The 22,807-nt window shown below is 42.9% G+C and overlaps 1 protein-coding gene across 12 annotated transcripts in view; it reads right to left on the reverse strand.

Moving 5' to 3' along the window:
• Positions 1-11,268: 11,268 nt before the first annotated feature.
• Positions 11,269-22,807, reverse strand: part of ZBTB20 (zinc finger and BTB domain containing 20) — a 1,044,548-nt gene continuing 1,033,009 nt past the window's right edge. For 7 of the 12 annotated variants that reach the window (XM_069760556.1, XM_069760557.1, XM_069760553.1 and 4 more), the window contains 3 exons: positions 20,916-21,118; positions 13,792-15,387; positions 11,269-12,318 (listed from right to left, as the gene is read on the reverse strand). In XM_069760556.1, the coding sequence (XP_069616657.1) occupies positions 11,645-12,318; positions 13,792-15,367 (2,250 nt within the window). In that variant the 5' untranslated portion in view covers positions 15,368-15,387; positions 20,916-21,118 and the 3' untranslated portion in view covers positions 11,269-11,644. The remainder of the gene's footprint in view (positions 12,319-13,791; positions 15,388-20,915; positions 21,119-22,807) is intronic. The other 5 variants (XM_069760558.1, XM_069760555.1, XM_069760563.1 and 2 more) reach the window with 1 other exon arrangement.

Raw genomic sequence — 22,807 nt, forward strand, 5'->3', positions numbered from 1 at the left:
ATTTTGGGGGCTGTTTGGGGCCCGCACCTGTAGTAGGAAGCACTTAACTATATGGAACAAAAGACTATCCTGTTGTCAGTTAAAACCATTTACACCCTGGGTCCGATATTGATGGGAATGAAAATTAAGGTGAATTTAACACCAATTAGGGATGAGTTATTGAGGTGAGGGAATGAGTTTAAGGCCACACTCTATGTCTAGAATACAAAAATAAATATATTATGTTGCGAACTAATGGACTTTCAAGGTAGTGACAAGGTCCCTTGTCTTCTAGGAAAGGGCAGAAGGGACGTTCAGGCCTCACTCTTACAGGAAAAATTGCATTCCGAGGCTTGAATTCAGTAGTGTTGTGCTAACTTCTTGGAAAAAAAACGGACGGTAATTATAACTGAGGGAGGGGGCATTGGTGCCCCAGTTGGGTTACTTTATAAAAGAAGAAAAAAGGCACATATACTAGAAACTTTGTCTATGGTGGGGGACTTTGTATGTAAAGAAGGAAGTAAACGTCATATCCAATATGCACATCCAGTGCTGTATTTGTGCTCTGTGATACGGTAATGGAGGGTGAAACTTATGGTTTCATATCCAGATGACTGTGAATTTGGTTGTGTCGATATGTCGGGATGGAGAAGGCTCTAAGGTTTGTGGGTCTCCGCAACTCAACCCCTCTATTGTATGGAAATTTTTGTGTTTCAATGTCATGATGTCCCCTCTCTCCTCTCCTTTTAGAACTTTCACAATTTCAAAAAGTTCTCCTAATTGTAAATAAAACTGGAGAAAAGTTTTACATTTGATGTTTACAAAATCGAAAATGATATCGGAAGAGAAAGGAGATGTGAGAGGGGCACCGACTCTCAATATAGAAATGGAAACTTTTTTTTGTCTTAATGCTTAAACTCAAAGTCCAGTGTTTGACATCTCATAAATAATATTCTTAATAAAAAAAATTAAACTCGAAAACACAACAATCCCTTTTCTACGTTCCTTTTCAACACAAAATTAACAGCAGTGGATAACAATATTATCTTAACACGTACAAAAAAAACAAATTCTTATCCCATCTTTAACACTCATTGACAAATCAGCTTTAATATCTCAGATATGCAGCATATCCATAAGGGCAAACATAGATTGTTTCAAATTGTCTCTCTCCTTTAATTTTTTATTTAATTTTTCTTTACATTTTTTTTTTTTTATTATTAATGCCTTCACCAAAGAGAATTATAACAAACAAAACAGTCTTATACCAATAAAATGCATTCAAAATAGAAAATATTACACAAAAAACAAAAAAATTCCTTCCTTTAAAAAAAAATAAATCTCTCAGTTCTCATTTTAAGAAAATTTCAGTCAAGGACGCGCTGTTTGAATATACCTAGATTTTTGATGTGTGTGGTTAAGTGACACGATTTTTGCATTGCAGGCTTCCTGTTCAGGGACTGGGGTTTATAATTTGCAATGTCAAACAAACCACTCAAAATCATGACTTCACAGGCAATGAAAGATATAAATTATTTTATTATTTATTTATTTTGTTAAATTATGAAAAAATAGACAATTTTTTTTTTGGGGGGGGAGGAGGGTGATTTTGCAATCTACCTTTTATTATAATTGTTATCCTTTGGGTCACATTTTGGATTGAGCACATTTCAGTGACAATTTCACATACTTTCTTTGTCATTTCAATGATTGGAAACATTTCCAAAATAATGATTATTACCCCAATGTTCTTGTAAATAATTAGATTTAGCACCATGATTTGAGAAACATTAATACTGAAGTGCCAAAAATATAAAAAAGTTAAATGTGAATTTTGGATTTAATAATTCAGCACCAAGATATAAATAATTGCTAGATTTGGGAGGAAGGGCATACTTTTTTAACTATTTTTCATAATGTTTGGATGGAGGTGGTCCAAATACTAGAATTCAGGAAAGTATGACCAGACATATTGACCCAACTAAAAATTGTTCACAAGATGGAACACTTTGATTGGTGAATACTGCCTGACTTTTTTTTTTCAAAGTCAGGGAGTGGTTATTTATTGTAGAAAAAGTTTACGAAACACTAAAGGAAAGTGACCGCAGTGGGGTCCTGTACAACCCCTCATCACACCGGACACAGCCTGAAGACACAACCATGACACGGTACCAAACACATCAAAAAATAACGTCTTCCTATTGAAATGATATAAAAAGCTAAAGATATGTGCTGTATATGTACAATAAAATGAACAAACTCAAAGCATTGTCTAAACACAAAGGCCTTACTGCATCGTTCACCCACCCACCCCGATTCTCGGTAACACCTGCAATGCACTTCTGTTGCGTTACTGAAGGAAATAACCATGACATAATACAATGATTGTACGATTACAAAATATGAACTAGTGTTTTTTTTTTTTAATTAAAAAAATCCCCCACAACTGGGAAGTGTCGCCTGGTCGCCCCACGAGCGAGGCTCCAACCGACAGCCCATGGCAAAAAATAAAAAAAAGAATAAAATCGATAAGGCTTTGTAAAGATGCTCGTAGCATGTTTGCATGTTGCGTCTTAACATGTCACCTGCCTTTTGCCTGAAATTCAGCCTCCACGCTAATATTTGGTCTACAGTAGAATTACATATCAATAAAATGAAAAAAAAAAAAGAAAAAGCGAAAACTAAGACAAAAAGAATATCTAAAAATATACAAAAAAAGAGCGTCTTTTCTATTTTTTTTTTTTATAACTCCGCTTTTCACATGAACGGTTGATACTGCTTGTAAAGATTAAATACGAGGAACGATGTTAGTAAAAAAAAAAAAAGTTAATGATAAAAAACTAAAATAAAGTCTGTTCTATCGATAACTAGCGCTTTAGTGTATTTAGTGCTGCGGTACGGACAGTGATTGACAGGAGGGGGAGGGGAGGGGTGTCGTAGCTCACGATACTTTAGATCTAGTCAGAATATATATTTTTTAAAAAAAGTACAATATATAGAAATAAAGACAAGAACTGCGACCAGCAAGGATTTTGGTCTTGTTTTTTTTTCTTTGGCTCAGCCGCAGTGGTGCGGCCCAGCCCGTGGATTTACAATGTGTTGTGACTGATACAACAAGGCAGTAAGGTGGTTTCCTTCTTGGTAAACATCTACTAAGTTCATGAAGTGAGCGAAATCCCCCCATCCCGAAAACAACAAATAAATACATCTGCTATCTAGACACTGCCTGGGGTAAACATACGACGAGCGAGTAACACTTCCCCCCTCAACACCAGCACCAGACCTTTTAGTTGCCAAAATATTTCGAGTCACGATTTGGTCAACTTTCCAAAAAAACTCCACAATTTATTTATTTTTTTTACTTGAAATTTCATGTTTTTGTTTTTTTTCAATTTTTTACAACTCATTGCAAGAAACAAACAACTACAGATTATTCCCCCTGTATTTTTTTTGTTTTTAACTTTTATTTTATTTTTTTTTTTACAAGGGGGAAAAAGTGCAATGCTTCATTGTTAGCACACAATAAGAAAAAAAACTTCTTGGAAAAAAAAAAAAAGCAGATGCCAACAAGCCGAATAATAACTCACATCAAGAGAAGACCTCTCCCCGCTCTCCTCGGCCGAGACAAAGAGAGTGTAAACGACAGCAAGCAGTGGACTGGAGCCTAATGGGTGTGTATATATATATGTATATCGTGAGAATCCAAAGTTCTGTCCAGATACTGGCCCTGTCGTAAATATTGGAAAATATGGACACGACATGAATAGTCGGTGCGTGGAGAATCCAAGGTTATTAAAGCACAGATGACAACCCAAGAATAGGACGTCAGTCTGTTTCCGAGCCGCACCGTCCACGTCGTGAGCGTGGGTGCATCCTTCTGTAGCTCCAGGTGAAAAAGTACTTGAGTCTAGTGCAAATCTAATCACAGCATTGCGGGCGTGGGATCCCACCGCTCCAGGCGAGTGACTTTCCGCCTGATTTCAGTAGGATATTGCAGCAAGCAGCCACTGTAGTATACGAGCTTAACGTCTCAAGGAAAGCATAAGGCTGAGACCTCGACTAAACATGTACTTCTTAATACTTGCAGTTCGAGCCTCGGTTTCTCTCGCTTTAGGTCTGATCTGCTACTTCGAACACGTGTGTCTACAACGAGATTATGGCTGATGTTTAGAGTAACAAAGTTATCGTTATCCAGCGTCCCATTTTTTCCAGGAGACACCGGGGTGGAGAACTCTAGGAGAAGAGATCTCGTGAATTTCATGGTGGTCTCTAATATTGGAAACTAAGTTTCCTTAACTTGTCATGTAGAACGCATGGGGGATCAGCGAAAGCAACCACCATTCTGTAATACATCGTATCAGGTCTGTGAGGTCCACAGTGCACAGCAATCAAGAGGGGAAAATCCTTCAAGAAGCTTTAATACTGGATCACAGATTTTTTTTTCTCATCTCCCCTCCCCCGTGACCCCACCGCTGTCTCGGTCACCTCATACCGGTGAGGACCACCGTCACGTCTTATTTCAGGAAGCACGAATGCAACGTTTGTATCGTAAGAACACAACATCTTAAGAGTTAGTTGGCATCTTAACGGGTTAGTGTGGTATTGTCAGTAAAGCTTGACTGGTTTAGGTTTAGGACGTCAAACATCTTGACCCTTCCTCGAACGTACCTGAATCTAAAGTCGGCCATGGAAATTAGAGGAGGACTACCCGACACCACCAAGAACATTGAGACTGGCGGTCATAAAAGTTCTCCAACTGGCAAAGAGTGGACGAGTGTGAAGGACATTTCCAGTCCTTAAGCAATGATTCATTTCTCGGTTGGCCGGATGGTTGAAAGTTGTACATTACGGTGTCCTCTAATGCCCATGGCCCAACTGAAGGTTTCTTTCCGACCATTCCGCTTTCGGCGGTTCCCATTCACCTATACTGAGAATGTGTGTACATGTCAGGGAAGGCAATCAGTTGTGGATACATCTAGGAAGATCAGTTTTTACTTTAAGTGGGCTCAACCCAATTCAGCTTTTGTAGCTACGATTTTTTAACCATCTCATCAGCATGATCGACTTCTTTCCGCTGTCTGCCTCTCGGCCTGTGCAATGACTTGTCAGTAGTGCAGTGCAGTGCAGTCAAACTTAGTGCAATAATAATCAACGCAAAACAACAACGAGCAAAATCACAAAGCAGAGAGTCCTGACGGAAGAAGAAGATTGGCCAAAAAACGGAACAAAACAGAAATAACAAGTGAAACTCTTTCCGTCCTCAACGCCAAGAGAATGTTTCCCCGCACGGTACGACAGGTTACCCAGAAGACAGCGATCGCTAGGTTTGTACATGGCCTCTAACGCACGCAGGGTCACGGAGACAGGACGCGAGGTTCTTATCTGCAGACATGGCCGCCTCTATGCTATTGCTACAAGGAGAAGGTCAGTAAGGTAGCATTGGGTGGGAGACGTCTCCATTAAGTCCAGCTCTTTTCCGGCACCTGTGTCCTGTGTGAATAACCGTGTGGGTAACACATTGGCGATAATTTTGGGAAATTCCGTGACCACGGTGGACAATCTCAGAATATAACATCCTCTGTGCAGAAGGGGCAGCCCCAAGTCGCACATCAGGTGTACTCTGTAGTTAGTGCAAACTGTTTCTTAGAGGAAACCCATCACTGGGTCAGGCTCTTTTACTTTTGGGCGCCTTACGAAACCCCCAAGAATAATGTTCTAGAAGTGGGTACAAAGAACCCCCCAAAGAGTCAACGAGGAGGCTGAAGCAGGTCTCATATCTCCTCCATTCAATAAAGGGGCAACAAGACCCATCGAGTCGTGGAATGGTGCTTACTTCTCCCAGACCCCCAGATGGGCACTTAAAGGTGCCATCGCCTGCTCTACTTTATCTTTAACAGGGCATCCTGCAGTAGCGGATGACAGGTTCCCTTTAAGGAGGCACTGCAGAGGAGGGAATCTATGGCATGTATTGCTCTATCACCATAGGGATGAACAACCAGACAAGAACTCTACGGGAGAGATGACATCTGCGTGGGAGGATATTACAGCATAGTGTTCAGACGATGACTCCCCCACTCCTCACACAACGAAATCATCCATTCTACAACAAAGGTGTCAGAGAATAACGTCTGTGTATAGGTTCTCCTCGGTGGAAGACTCGCACGCATCGAAAAGGAGATCGTACTCAACCCGCTCCTAAATCCTGTAGACATACATCTGCCTGTAGGGTGTAGCCGGGGTAGGGGCGACACGTCGGGGCATCACTAGGGTCAGTCACCCCATGTGGCCCCACGGCTCTGCACAGGGGGCGCTCTAGTGCCGCCGCACGCTCGCTGTCTGCTCCATACTGGTGTACGCACAGTGTGCGCTTGGCATGGGCAGCTAGGATAGGTCACGCCATAATGCAGGTCTGCCCTCGGAACACAGCAAAGTATCAATAATGGGGGAAGGAGGTGATGCCAAGCCTGCATTCTCATGAATATTGTGGTGGCTTCCATCGTAAAACCAGAAAATGTGGGCGAAATTAAAGACTTCAATCTACTCCAAACTTTGCATTACCCCTTGAAAGCCCTGCTGTCCTGCACCCTCCGCACCTTGTATATGGCCTCCTATAGGTAAGTCACTAGGAAGGTCTACGCCAGATTTACTCCTAAATTGAATCCTTATGATATAAAGGTCCAAATCCCTTCCCAAGACATAGATTTAGATGATGAAATTGCGTCTGCCTTCAGCCACCACCAGGGGGAGCTCAGGTGCTGACTGTGGACTGTGTTAGAATGGAGTTCTATGTGTGGACAGTATGCGGTGGTCTCCGGGGCTCCCTCTAGTGGTGCATGTAGACAGTAAGGATTGGAACTCTGCATCTGTGCAGAGGATTTGGCGCTCTGGAACAGAAAGTTAGCACTAGATATACGAATTTAGCATTGAGCCTGTTATTTAGAATTGAACCCAGTTTTTCATTTTAAACCTATTAAAAGAAAAAACATTGCAATGTTGTACCAGATTGAGCATGACAATGTCTGTAAAGCGCTGCAGAATATGTGGGCGCCATAAAAGCAAGCATAATAAATACGATAAATAAATATTTTCGGATCGTTCAAATGTATAGAAAAATCATAAACTGGTGGAGCCTTCTCTGTGGGGACAGCAGCAGGATCTTATACAGGACGTCTGGGATCGGACTCGATCACTTTTGGACCTTTGGAATGTTTTCGTTGTCTCCATGGGGAAAGGCCTCCAGAAGCCAGTGACATCTAGTGGTCAAAAATGAGAATGCGGTGGATCGAGCTTGGCGGTCACCGACTCTGTGTTCTCATATGGCAGAATTAATTTGTTACTATGAGTCAGTAGTCTGTAGGTGGCGCTATGGAGTCAAGTTTGATCAATTATGTGTTGGGAGTTCTATACTATCGGTTCACCATATGACAAGTCCATTGTGTATCTCAGCAATTGCTTTCATAAACCCGAGTATTAGAACATGTGCATAATATTGGCCTATATCTGGGGAAAACTACAACGCCCTAATGTCTAGGTGGCCATACTGATCAATATTCATGAGAATGCAGCCTTCATCAGTTATTGAGAAGAGGTTTCATCCCAGTTAATGATCTGAGATAGTAAATCAGAGCTGGGACATAAATAAGTCACTATGAGATAATAAATCTGAGCCATTAAATAAACCAGAGCTAAGGAACAACTAAAATAATGCTCTAGGCTACACATCAGAGATTCAATAAAATAAGCCAAAGGCCTGAGATAATAACTCAGAGCAACAAAAATATATTAGTAAGTCAGAGCCGTCAGATCTTTGGTCAGAGCTCTAAAATAGTACATTAGCCTTCTCTGATAACAAGTGTGAACTCTCAGAAAATAAGTTTAGTGCTCAGAGATATTATATCATCTGCATAAGAAAAGTGAATGCTCTGAAATATAAAGATAGCACTTTTAGGTAACAATCCAGCGCTCTGAAATAACAAATTTGTACTTTGTAAGTCTGTTCTAAGAGTTAACTTATTGCTCTACAATATTGAGATAGTGTTCTGAAATAATTCAGTGCACTGAGATAATAAGCCAGTGCTCCTAGGTAATAAGTCATTGAGATAATAACTTGCATAAGTCAAGTCAGAGCTCTGAGATTATAAGTCACAGTTTTGACATAATAACACAGAACTCCGACATAAGCCATAGTTCTGAGATAATGAGTTAGCACTGTAAAATAAGTCAGCACTGAGATAAGAAGTCAGAGCTCTGAGATAATATGTTATCGCTCTGAGAAAATAAGTCAGCACTGAGGTAATAATGTCAGTACTCTGAAATAGTAGGTAAGCACTCTAAGATAAATCACTGCTTTGAAATAATAAGACAGTGATCTGAGAAAATAAGTCATCACTGATATAATAAGTCAGAGCTCTGAGATAATAAGTCAACACTGACATAATAAGTCAGATGTCTAAGATAATAACTCAGCGCTCTGAGACAAGTCAGAACTCTGAGATAATGTCAGCGCACTGAGATAATAAGTCAGAGCTCTGAGATAATAACTCAGTGCTGATATAATAACTCAGTGCTGATATAAGTCAGGAGTCTGAGATAATAAGTCAGCACTGACATAATAAGTCAGATGTCCAAGATAATAACTCAGCGCTCTGAGACAAGTCAGAACTCTGAGATAAGTCAGCACTGATATAATAAGTCAGATCACTAAGATAATAACTCAGTACTGATATAAGTCAGGAGTCTGAGATAAGTCAGCACTGACATAATAAGTCAGATGTCCAAGATAATAACTCAGCGCTCTGAGACAAGTCAGAACTCTGAGATAATGTCAGCGCACTGAGATAATAAGTCAGAGCTCTGAGATAATAAGTCAGCACCGAAATAATAAGACAGAACTCTGAGGTGCTAATTCAGACTTCTGAGATGATAATGTCAGAGCTCTGAGATAAGTCAAACTTATGAGACAATAAGTCAGCACTGAGCTAATAAGTCAGCACTCTAAGATGATGGTCCATATTTTAACCCTGGGATACTGTGAAGGACTCGTGACTCTTTAGGGGCCAATTCATCGAACAGGTTGTGCCAGAGTTTGGCGTCTTTTGGCATCTTATGTGTGTCGGAGGGCAGACCTGTCAGACATGGGTATAGAGAACACCTTCTTCTCCCTGGATTCAGCTGCCCCAATGGACCGGATTCTAAGAATCCTTGTAAGGTCAGATGGTACCAGTGAGATCAGGGCGAGCGGTGGAGAATCGCTCGGTGATTGCATTGTTCCGCCACCAATCACGTGGCAGATAAGGAGTTAAAATTCCTCCCGGCAAAAAGACGCTACATAAAATGAAGAATACAAAGCAGCAAATAGAAAAGTTCCGTCCGATTCTCAATCACTTGCTCATTATTCCTGTGTTCCTCGAGCGGCCCCCCGACCCCAGCCCAGACCGTTCCCCTGCACGTCCAGTGTTCGCCCGGCTTTGTCCCTTGCACTAAACGTTAGTTACGTAGAAAATTTACAAAAAAACAAAAAAAAGTTTCACTTGATGGAGGTCCGTCACTCCCTGCACCTTTTGCTTCACACAATGAACATGCTGGAGGTTCGTCTACGAAAAATGACAATTGCAGAATTTGCCAAACCCACGGAGAACGTTCTACGGTCACCGTGAAAAAATAAAAAAAATAAAGGTCAAAAGAAAATCATAAAACTGCAAATTTGTAAACTAAATAGAAAATGTATAAGTTTAAAATGTATTCAAATTAATATTAATAATAATTGTTGTTCATTTGGAAATTCACCAAAAAAATTAAATTCTCAGCGATCATTCTGAGCATAAAATTAGAAGAAAAAAAAAAAAAAGAATAAGAACAAATAAAAAACATCAAAATTTCCCAAAACAGAGTTACCAAATTGCTGGAGATGACCACACAAGTATCTCCTGGGAGCGGACACATTGTAGCACTGATGTTCCAGGGGTCAAGCACTGACATTCTGGCATTAATTGTACGTCATTTCAGGGTTAATATTTGGCAATGAATTTGCAGGGGTAACAAATAAAAACCTTTGATTTCATGATACCGTGATAACTTTTTTTTTGTTTTGTTGCAAATTCTGATTTGGAATTTGTCAAAATTAAAACAAAATATCCGTTTTGTTTCTTTATTCCGTGGAGCGTATTTATTCCTTGCGAACATTTCCCGCGGTGACAAAGGAGACCGTTGGGGATGGATTTGGCAAATCCTATTACAGAACGATCCTACAAATTTTCTAAATATTTTTTTGCAACCATCCAGAGAGGGGACGGGGGGGGGACGGGGAGGAAAGCAGACTGTTCCTTTTACCTGTGCAATTTGTAGCGACCGTAAAGCTAAATTGGGGCTCAAAAAAAGATTTGACCCGAAAAGATAAGTGCTCGGAAAAAGGGGTAGACGAAAAATTGCCAGGCGAGATGCAACAAGAACAGTCGGCCTTTGGAAACGTCACAAATATGGACCCGACACAAGGAGATGTACGGGGTCTGCGCCCGGCCCACCCGTCACACATAGAACAGAATGATGGCACCAGACCTCCGATTTGTGGCTGAGCAGATTTTGGACTTCTAGACCTCGGATGTAAGTCCGTGACGCTGGTTCCGTGGACACATTTGTGCCTCCGTCCTGTGCCGCGTCGGGATTGCGGATTTTTGCACAAGCTGCTTCGGATATTTCAGATTCTTCTTTGCTTGAAATTTCAAAAAGAAAAAAAAAAAAGTTACAAAAAATCTTTTCGCACAGCCAGACGTTTTTACACGTTTTGCCCTTGTGTGTTTCATGTCGCTCACTCAGTTCTTACTTTCTTCAGCTGCAGATGAAATACATGGACGGGTAAAAGGGTGATGAGAGGGGGATTTAGGTAGGACCAGGTGGCAGGATGAAACCAGACCGTGACCCCCCCGGGAGGAGGCTCGAATTCTGGTCCTCTCTTACCAGCCTCGTTTAACTGCCCGTTCCTCCCGCAAAAAAAAAAAAAAGACATTTAATGCCGCAACGGGGGTGAAAAAGACAATAATAAAATAAGTGCGTAGTTTTTATCCATCAGATACTGTGGAGTCTGAGCGATTAAATGCAGAAAAATGTCCATCAGAAAGTAAAAAGCCATGGAAAGAAAAAAACAAAACAAAAACACTGTAGGCGGCATATTAGGAGACAGTAGGCCTTTCAGAATATTTTGTTATATTATTTTTTTTGTAGTGCTCTACACAAGTGGAAAAAAAGGGTTCAGTTTCTGTATGTTTCATGAATTATTTTTTTTTTTCACTTGTCTTTTTGTATTTTTTTTTCTTTTTAGTTTTTTTTTTTTAATTTTTTTAACTTTTTTTTTTTAAAGAAGGGTTGTATTTAGAGGCCAGTAGTTAGAATTCCAACCAGTAGAATTCAGGTATATCTACCAGGCCTTAAGGCCACCATCTGAGGGAGACTGGATAAAATATATATGCAGGTTATATATCTTGATATATATAGATATATATATTCACCCACTCTCCGGAAATGTAATGTACCAGCAGGCAATAAAGTTCTTCATGTAGTACAAAATGTCGAAAAAAAAAAAACCCTAAAAATAAAAAGAAAACTCTTAAATTCTAGTGCCATAGCTTTTGTTTGTTTTTTGTTGTTGTTTGTTCGTAAGAATGGATGGTATTTATCCGTCGGAAACGTGCATTCTCATGTGGTCATTAAATTGCTCGATTTGGTCAAACTTAGTTGGGCACACTGAGCAAACGTACGTTGTGGCCTCTGAGCATACCGGGGCTCCGCTGCTGGGGGGCCCAGGACGAGGGACTAGAACTGGACTAGCCGGTGGTGGAGCAGCAGTAGGGGGTGCAGCCAGTGTTGGTGCCGGTGCTAAGGCAGAGACCAAAATTGGAGCTGGAACTAAGGCTGGAGTTGGAGCCAAAACCGGAGCAGATGCCAAGACCGGAGTAGGCGGCAAAACCGGTGCTGTAGGCATGCTGGGAGCTGGAGGCAATCCTTGTCCTGGGGTGGTGGCAGGAGCTTGAACTGGTCCTGGAGCTGAGTTTGGAGGTGGAACGGGTACTGGGATGCTGGCAGTGCCATTGGTGGCGCTGTGAAGAGCCACGTGCCTCTCCAGCAGCGTCTTGTGAGAAAACTTCTTTTTGCAGATGTAGCACTCGTAAGATTTCTCTCCGCGGTGCAGGCGCATGTGCACATTGAGGGAGCTCTTTTGGGTGAAGCGCTTGTTGCAGATGCTGCACTGGTACGCCCTCACGCCTGTGTGCGTCACCATGTGTTTGATTAGGTAATCCTTCAATGAGAACGATCTCCAGCAGATGCTACACTGGTGCGGTTTCTCTCCTTTTTTTTTTTAGGTTGTCCATAAAAGGGGGAGAAAAAAAGCAAAAACAAACAAAAACAAAGAAAACACAGGGTCAGTAAAATATCTCACAACCAGATGAGTAAAGATGACGTGAGCACAGATGGTGGAATATTTAACATTCTGGTAAAATATCTCACAACCAGATGAGTAAAGATGACGTGAGCACAGATGGTGGAATATTTAACATTCTGGTAAAATATCTCACAACCAGATGAGTAAAGATGACGTGAGCACAGATGGTGGAATATTTAACATTCTGGTTCTATACCACTCCTTAGTAACGGCACACGGGGGAGAGGTCAGGAATGTGCAGAAATACATAATATTATATAATAGGACCTCAACAACAACAACATCATCACATTGTTAACGACACTGGGACTTCCTGTCTAATTAGACATTTATGGTTGCACTGGGACTTACGAGATGGCCGGAACGTTCTAATAACTCAGGCGAAAAGTGACCACTGCCTTTCATGAGCAGTAACTGACAGAAGGGTCCTTGCAAGTAGATATGTGTCCAACTGATGGACTCTACTGGTGCCTTAGAGGGTGGGCATGAGGGCCTCGGTGGGACCAGGGTTGGACCTTTTCAGTTGAGTGAGCCTCTGTTATACAATGAGGATGATTGAGAGCCACGTTTTTGTCCAGAATGAGGATGAGCGGTGGAGTTGGCCATGTCTTCATAACTACGTTTAGATGGTTCAGATTTTGTGGCACACTGAGGGGTGGCAAGAGGACTTCATTGATTAAATGATGGTTGCTTCTAGGATGGGCTTTTTTGGGTTTAGTTTGGTTAATAAAACGTTAACGGGAAAGGGTTGTTGGTAAGAATAAGTGTCTCATCAAAACTGGTGAGAGTTTTCAAGGTGGCTATTGGGATATCAAGCTTTGAGAGTCACCACTTGGAGAATTTTGGGCTTCTTGAGTATGATTTTGGTAACTGGGCCTAAATAAAGTATTGAGAGGTTAATGTCACCAGTTCATAGCGTGGATGTAACCAGTTCATAGAGTGGTGGCTCATTACTTAGGTTGGTTTGAGGATTTTGAGAGTTTCAGGTTGCCAGTTTGATATTACTGGGCTTCTGAGGGTCTTATTGGCATAATGAAGGGTCAATGTCACCACTCTACGAAGTGGTTGAGCTCTTCATGATCATAAAGTGAGTTGGTTTAATTAAGGACAGTGTAATACAGGTAGGATAGGAGATGAGGGGTGGAAGGAACGAGCACTAAAGTACAGGAGATTGGGAATTGTGGAAGCAAAGACAGATGATGTTGCAATGTCCATGGACAAGAAGTCAATTCAACAAACTGAGTTGAGGGGTCTCGGTGTTGCAGTATTTTGGGACTTCTTGATTAAGGGTGGAGAGTTAGGACAAAAAGAAAGGAAACTACTGGGAAAATTAGAAATTATGTGAAAAGAAATCAGTTGACCAAGCTCTGGCCACCTACCTGTATGTACGAACATGTGCTTCACGTAATTCTGCTTGGCGGTGAAGGTTTTGTTGCAGAGGGTGCACTCATAAGGCTTTTTTTCTCCTTGGCTGCTGCCTGTGCTGTGTCCACCTTGGGATTGTTGGTTTTGGATTTGGGAAGAAAATGGAGACAATCCAGCTTGGGGAACTGTCACAAACTGAGTTTGCTGAGCAGCCAAAGGTTGGGGCAGACTGAAGAGGAAAGGCTTTGGACCGGTCCCAGCTGCCTGCGTAGTGAAGAGGGTCGGAAGATAGGTATTGCCGGCTGTTCCAATGACCTGGGTATTACTGGTCAAAGTTAGTGGCATTCTCAGGTTGCTGGTGAGTGTTTCCGTCTGACGTAAGTAGAGTTGAGTGGTTGGCATAGCTTGGGTAATCGACTGGGAGACAGAAGTCTGTAGGACCCCCTTTTCGGTGCTATTGCTAACACTGAGCACTGTGCTGTCCATGTCAACGGTATTGCTCCTCTCGGGCGAGGAAGAGCTGGTATCTAAGTGCTGTTGGTTCTGGTTGTCTACGCATTCAGTGGACAAGTTGTTAGACTCCGCTTGGGAAGGATCTTGTTGCCCGTCTCTTACGAGACTAGGCATAAACTGTTGCTCCACGGAGTCCGGCTCTGTGCCGATGGAGGAACTTACTCCAGAGTCAAAGCTTTCTCCTTTGGGTTCACTTTCGGTGCCTTCGGCTTGATCGGTGTCTTCGGCGCACTCTTCTGACTCATTGCGTTCCAGGGCCTGTGACCTCTGCTGCCCGTAGTAGTCATAGTCGTCCTCCACCTCTTGTTTTATGTGGATATTTCCCATCATTGTCTGAATACGTACAGGACGTGGCTGCTTGCGGCAGTGGGTGGTTTCTGGAGTGGTGGTCAGGAACCTTTCCATCCGCTGAGAACGCTGATGTATGCGTGTGATCCAGCTGGGCTCCTCCATGTGATGTTGTCTCGGGAGCCCTAAGGCAGTCTCGTGGTGGCTCACCAGAGCTCCGCTGTAAAAGGAGCGTTCCCCGCTGCCGTTTTCCATGGAACATGTATATAATGTAGAGTAGATCCTGTCCACACTGTGCTGACGGTGGCTCCGCAGGAAGCCAGATTCTGTGTCGCTGCTCTGCCCCGAGGTCCCCGATTCTGGAGTACCCCTGGGTGTCTCTTGGCCAGAGTCCGGTATTAGCGGGAACACTCCGCCTACATTTTGCGAGACGATTCTCGTGCATTCGTCGATGACGGTTTTTATCTGTAGGATGCTTGCGGCTGTCAGGATCTGAAGAGCCTCAGACTGGGAGACTCTTAGTACCCCGCTGTACATGAAGTCAATCAGCTTCTGCACGGCGTGGACCGACACCACGGAGGGGATTTCGATGTCACTGTACCCTAGCAGCAGTTTGTCCTGGAAGAATGGGCTGCCAGCGGCCAGCACGCAGCGGTGGGCCCGCAGCATGCTTCCGTGGATTCGCACCGTCACGTCACAAAAGTGGCCACGGTTGCGCTGCTCGTTGAGCGTCTCGAGCACGGAATTGCTGAAGTTGTGAAGGTTGATACTATGAATGCGCTCGGTCATCCCCTTGCAACTGATGTCACCTGTGAGCAAAGAGAAGCAAGAATCAGTCATAGAAGTATTAAATACTCTGTGCTGCAGGGACCTTCCGCCCAAAACACAGCGGCCCAAACTCTGGACATTACTACCTGTCCTGCAATCACCTGGGCGTCTTCTGTATATAATTATATATGTACAGCTGGTATAACCTGGGTATCTCCAGTATATAATTATATATGTACAGCTGGTATAACCTGGGTATTTCCTGTATATAATTATATAAGTACAACCGGTATGACCTGGGTATCTCCTGTATATAATTATATAAGTACAACCGGTATGACCTGGGCATCTCCTGTATATAATTATATAAGTACAACCGGTATGACCTGGACACCTCCTGTATATAATTATATAAGTACAACCGGTATAACCTGGGCATCTCCTGTATATAATTATATATGTACAGCTGGTATAACCTGGGCATATCCTGTATATAATTATATATGTACAGCTGGTATGACCTGGGCATCTCCTGTATATAATTATATATGTACAGCTGGTATAACCTGGGCATCTCCTGTATATAATTATATATGTACAGCTGGTATAACCTGGACACCTCCTGTATATAATTATATATGTACAGCTGCTATAACCTGGGCATCTCCTGTATATAATTATATATGTACAGCCGGTATAACCTGGGCATCTCCTGTATATAATTATATATGTACAGCTGCTATAACCTGGGCATCTCCTGTATATAATTATACATGTACAGCTGGAATAACCTGGGCATCTCCTGTATATAATTATATATGTACAGCTGGTATAACCTGGGTATTTCCTGTATATAATTATACATGTACAGCTGGTATAACCTGGGCATCTCCTGTATATAATTATATATGTACAGCTGGTATAACCTGGGCATCTCCTGTATATAATTATACATGTACAGCTGGAATAACCTGGGCATCTCCTGTATATAATTATATATGTACAGCTGGTATAACCTGGGTATTTCCTGTATATAATTATACATGTACAGCTGGAATAACCTGGGCATCTCCTGTATATAATTATATATGTACAGCTGCTATAACCTGGGCATCTCCTGCATATAATTATACATGTACAGCTGGTATAACCTGGGCATCTCCTGTATATAATTATATATGTACAGCTGGTATAACCTGGGCATCTCCTGTATATAATTATATATGTACAGATGGTCTAACCTGGGTATTTCCTGTATATAATTATATATGAACAGATAATATAACCCGGGCATCTCCTGTGTATAATTACATATGTATAGCTGGTATAACCTGGGGATCTCCTGTGTATAATTATATATGTACAGCTGGTATAACCTGGGGATCTCCTGTATATAATTATATATGTACAGCCGGTATAACCTGGACATCTCCTGTGTATAATTACATATGTATAGCTGGTATAACCTGGGCATCTCCTGTGTATAATTATATATGTACAGCTGGTATAACCTGGGGATCTCCTGTATATAATTATATATGCACAGCCGGTATAACCTGGGCATCTCCTGTATATAATTATATATGTACAGCTGGTATAACCTGGGTATCTCCTGTATATAATTATATATGTACAGCTGGTATAACCTGGGCATCTCCTGTATATAGTTATATATGTACAGCTGGTATAACCTGGGTATCTCCTGTATATAATTATATATGTACAGCTGGTATAACCTGGGCATCTCCTGTATATAATTATACATGTACAGCTGGTATAACCTGGGCATCTCCTGTATATAGTTATATATGTACAGCTGGTATAACCTGGGTATCTCCTGTATATAATGATATATGTACAGCTGGTATAACCTGGGCATCTCCTGTATATAATTATATATGTACAGCTGGTATAACCTGGGCATTTCCTGTATATAGTTATATATGTACAGCTGGTATAACCTGGGCATCTCCTTTATATAGTTATATATGTACAGCTGGTATAACCTGGGCATCTCCTGTATATAATGATATATGTACAGCTGGTATAACCTGGGTGTCTCCTGAATATAATTATATATGTACAGCTGGTATAACCTGGGCATCTCCTGCATAAATTTATATATGTACAGTTGGTATAACCTGAGCATCTCCTGTATATAATTATATATGTACAGCTGGTATAACCTGGGCATCTCCTGCATATATTTATATATGTACAGCTCGTAAAAGTTATTTCTATTCTTGTATAGCGATATGGACCAGGATGGTATAACCTGGGTAAATGACTAACTATTTAAGAATTGGGGTTAAACAATACCAACTTAAAGATTTATGGAAAACACCAGTAATGCATTTCTGCAATGTTCCTCTAGGGGGTAGCAGAGTCCTTTTGAACACCATGGAGACTTTCTGTATAACCTGGATTGAATGGGAACAGACACAAATGACTTCCTGAACACATTAACGTGAATAGATCTGGAGCAATGTTCCTCGTTTTAAAAAAAGGTTCAATTAATAAATATGCTAAATTCGCGGCACACTCATTCTCATCTGCATAATTATGATGCATTAAATTATCACCACATTAGCAGTCATTCTTCAGCAGAGGAGGTGTGCGAAGACTGTTTACAGCTGACGAGGAGGCCATCATCTACAAGACTGAGCAGAGAGTGTCCAGCCTGTCCAGTGAGGAAGGTGGGCAGCTACCTGGCATTGTCCTCTAGAAGTAGCCACCCATGGAGTCCACGTAGGTCCTGCCACCAATGTCCTGCCCCCGGATCCCCCGATATTGACTAGTATGGCCACATACGCTAGGACTCTATGATCTCCTGCGGGTTTCACCATCTTGTACATCGCTTCTACGGTCTACCCTAAGCCTAGAGGGTAAACGTTACTTTAGATTGTAAACTTTTATTCACACAGAGGTAATGGCTGGGCATCCAACCAGAGGGCAACAATGGATGCCAGCCGTAAGGATGAGGAGGGAAAACCAACCAGAGGGCAACACTGGATGCCAGCCGTAAGGATGAGGAGGGAAAACCAACCAGAGGGCAACAATGGATGCCGGCCGTAAGGGTGAGGAGGGAAAACCAACCAGAGGGCAACAATGGATGCCAGCCGTAAGGGTGAGGAGGGAAAACCAACCAGAGGGCAACAATGGATGCCGGCCGTAAGGATGAGGAGGGGAAACCAACCAGAGGGCAACAATGGATGCCGGCCGTAAGGATGAGGAGGGAAAACCTACCAGAGGGCAACAATGTATACCGGCCGTAAGGGTGAGGAGGGAAAACCAACCAGAGGGCAACAATGGATGACGGCCGTAAGGATGAGGAGGGAAAACCTACCAGAGGGCAACACTGGATGCCAGCAGTAAGGATGAGGAGGGAAAACCAACCAGAGGGCAACACTGGATGCCAGCCATAAGGATGAGGAGGGAAAACCAACCAGAGGGCAACAATGCATGCCAGCCGTAAGGGTGAGGAGGGAAAACCAACCAGAGGGCAACAATGGATGCCAGCCGTATGGGTGAGGAGAAAACCAACCAGACGGCAATAATGGATGCCAGCCGTAAGGGTGAGGAGAAAACCAACCAGAGGGCAACAATGGATGCCAGCCGTAAGGGTGAGGATGGAAAACCAACCAGAGGGCAACAATGGATGCCAGCCGTAAGGATGAGGAGGGAAAACCAACCAGAGGGCTACACTGGATGCCAGTCGAAAAGGTGAGGAGGGAAAACCAACCAGAGGGCAACAATGGATGCCAGCCATAGGGATGAGGAGGGGAAACCAACCAGAGGGCAACAATGGATGCAAGCCGTAAGGGTGAGGAGGAAAAACCAACCAGAGGGCAACACTGGATGCCAGTCGTAAGGATGAGGAGTTAAACCAACATGAGGATGACACTGGATGCCAGCCATGAGGGTGAGGATAGAAAACCAACATAAGGATGATAATGAATGCCAGTCGTGATGGTGAGAAGGAAAAACCAGCATTAGGATGACAATGGATGGAAGCCATGAGGGTGAGCATAGAAAACCAATAAGAGGGCAACACTGGATGCCAGCCATGAGGGTAAGAAGGGAAAACAAACATGAGGATGACGATGGATGCCAACTGTAATGGTGAGGATAGAAAACCAACATGAGGATGATGATGGATGTCGGCCATGATGATGAGGATAAAAAACCAACATAATGATGACAATGGATGCCAGCCGTGATGGTGAGGATAGAAAACCAACATGAAGATGACGATGGATGCCAGCCGTGATGGTGAGGATAGAAAACCAACATGAAGATGACGATGGATGCCAGCCGTGATGGTGAGGATAGAAAACCAACATGAAGATGACGATGGATGCCAGCCGTGATGGTGAGGATAGAAAACCAACATGAAGATGACGATGGATGCCAGCCGTGATGGTGAGGATAGAAAACCAACATAATGATGACAATGGATGCCAGCCGTGATGGTGAGGATAGAAAACCAACATAATGATGACAATGGATGCCAGCCGTGATGGTGAGGATAGAAAACCAACATGAAGATGACGATGGATGCCTGTTGTGAGGGTGAGGATAGAAAACCAACATAATGATGACAATGGATGCCTGCTGTGAGGGTAAGGCTGGAGATACAAGGCCACCAGTCATCAGGGTGATGATAGATACAGTTCTTGAGGCTGCTAGTAAAAGATGGGACAGGACTATTGTCTGTTCTCGATTATACTCCAGTCTTGAGGATGAGCTTCCCGTCTTCTTATTTTAAGTCCACACTTGACACCAGTAATGAAGATGGAGATGAGGCTAGACACAATGGTGGACATCCACCCTAAGGTTGAAATCAGCCAGGAAGAGGAGGCTGGACATTATGTATATGTTGACATTTGATACTGCCATGAGGATGCAGGTGATCTTCTACAGACAGAGAAGGAGCGAATTTTCATGTTATTTAACCATAGAGCATTGCCAAGAATCCATACTCAGCTGCTCTCCTAAAAGAGAGCCAGTATCCCCATCCCCAATCCTTAAAAGTTCTTAATCTTTTAATAATCTTTATTTCCAAAACGGAAAAGAAATTGCAAAAAAGTAAGACTACGTAGAGTCTTCTGAGACGATTGTGGTCTCCTACCTCTCCACCCATTATCCTAGACTTCTACGTGCCACATTTGCCGATCCCGGTAATGTCGCCCTTATTGGTTGCCTTCCAACTTTTCTATAAACCTTAATGAATTGAAATTGGGAGAGAATCTTTCCCTACAAAATTGGCAGAATCTTCGTGACATTTATAGAGTGGTGGGAGCCACCATCGATGGTGGGGATGAAACATATAATAAAATCGACACTCTCCTTGGGTTTATCGGGGGCTCGGCTGACAACTGCCTGGGAAGTGGCACGCTTGTGCCAACCTCGACCATTGTGGAGACTGACGGGGGCGCATGGATGGGCGCTATATGACTGTTGGCACGCTCCATTGCCTGGAATGACCCAGCGAGAAGACAAGACGATGGCTCATTGTATAAGGGGCCTTGGCCGGCTGCCGCCGCCGCCGCGCGCTGTAGGTACTCACAATCAGACGACTCTGTTTGTGTGTGCACACGTGCTGATTGGTTGCTTGATGTCTGTATGTGTTGAGTGGATATGGCTGGGCACCGCAACAGAACAGCTACAAAGTTCTGGCAGGGCTGGCCCGGCTTGGCGCTGCCTTCCCTCGGCTGAGTAATCTCATTCTCCACAGACGCCTTCTGGTTTTCAGCTGTCCTGCGTTTCTTCCTGTGAAGAGACAAAGGACCCTTTGAGGGGAACGGACTGGATGTTTGGGAAAAGGAATTTTTAGAATATGTTACAGATAACCTCGGCTTCTTCTGCCATTAAGACGGAGAATTATCTATTGTGCACCGGGAGCAGACAAAGGTCTCACCCAGGCTGAATTTTACACCCCGAAAATCCTGACGCCGAGCCTCCGCCGATCCGGGATCCTACTATAAAAAGCGCTGCCCATTGTTCTAATAATTAGGCTTATGATAAGGTGTGCAATTATTCGTCAACGGGGTGGAAGAGTGACACACAATGCTGTTAATTAGCTAATTGACATGAGACAGGAGCGGTGCGGTCTGCTGGCGGTGAGAGCCGGGAGATGTATAGGTAATTATAGGATATCTTCTCCTGCGATATTGTTCCTGCTTTTATTTCCTCTGCGTTATATATACGGCACCCGCGTACTGTCAGCGGAGATCGCAGCCCAACCGAATCCGGCAGACTGAAGGAGATATCATAGGAAGACAATTAGCCCAAAATTGTGCACGACTGGGACATGAACTGGTGGCAGAACCCTCAGCAGGAGGGGAGAGGAGGGGGATGCAGCTGCAGCTTCTTGCTTTGCATTTCGGCCAGCACAAACTCTATTGTATATCTGCAGCTTATAATAAGGTCTATATTGAAAAAAAAAGAAGGAAAAGTTGTCTTTTCTTCTTCTTTTTATTTGCTGGAATCCAATTCTTCATTTGCAAAGAGAAAAAAAGGAATTAAGTTCGGTGGAAGGAAGGGAAACCTTTCCCAAGAACGTTGAGCAATAAGCTACAAGTAACAGAACCCTCCTTCCATACTTTGTATTTTTTCGTAATTTTAGCCCATGTAATACCGCCATATAGAGCACAAACGACATTCACTCGCCCAGTAATATTCCTATAATAACAATCTGCATTTCCTAATCCTTCCTTATATGCCGTTCAGTACTGGGTGGTTTTATTATTTTTTTTTTTCTTTTTTGAGCGTTCCCTTCAAAAATGTCCCCCTAAAACCACAGGTCCGCCCAATGCAAAAGATAAGGACGAGAATCCAGCCTGGAAATGTGTGTACGAGCCCTTAGATTATGTCTTAATGATGAGGAATAAGGCTTACTGTCCCTAGGATATTGAAATAAATCCCTTTAATATGGATTTTTGGATTAAGCGTTGAGAAGGAGCCATACAGCGCTAAGTGATCATTTTTGAGCCTTATTTTTTCCAGAAAGACCTTGAAAATTCAGTCCGTGTGAAGCGACTCTCATCAACCGATTACAAGCACCTAATCTATATGTATGTAAAGCGAGACGGCAACAGATGAGGCCGGCCGTAAATCTGCGCCATGGGATGGACAACAAGTCCCAGAGGGCACAGAGGCCTGTCCGCAGGCCACTCTCCTTGAGGAGTCGACTCTTGACAGCCTGGCGCTTTCATTCTCCTTCAATCGATGCGACCGCACAGCTGATCACAGGAGCTGACAATCTCCACTGACCTTTCCGGAAAAAAAAATAATTAATTTCCTTAGTACAGAACATTGTCCTCTATAGATTCGCTGGGAGGTGGATGCCCTGCAAGCTGCCGCCCGCCCTGCCCACTAATATATGCTTCCCTTTGTTTTACAGGCTCTCGATATGGGGGAAATGGAGAATGCTGAACTGTACAGCACTGACTACACCAA

This window comes from Ranitomeya imitator, chromosome 3 (assembly GCF_032444005.1).
Source record: "Ranitomeya imitator isolate aRanImi1 chromosome 3, aRanImi1.pri, whole genome shotgun sequence".
Taxonomy (NCBI): domain Eukaryota; kingdom Metazoa; phylum Chordata; class Amphibia; order Anura; family Dendrobatidae; genus Ranitomeya; species Ranitomeya imitator.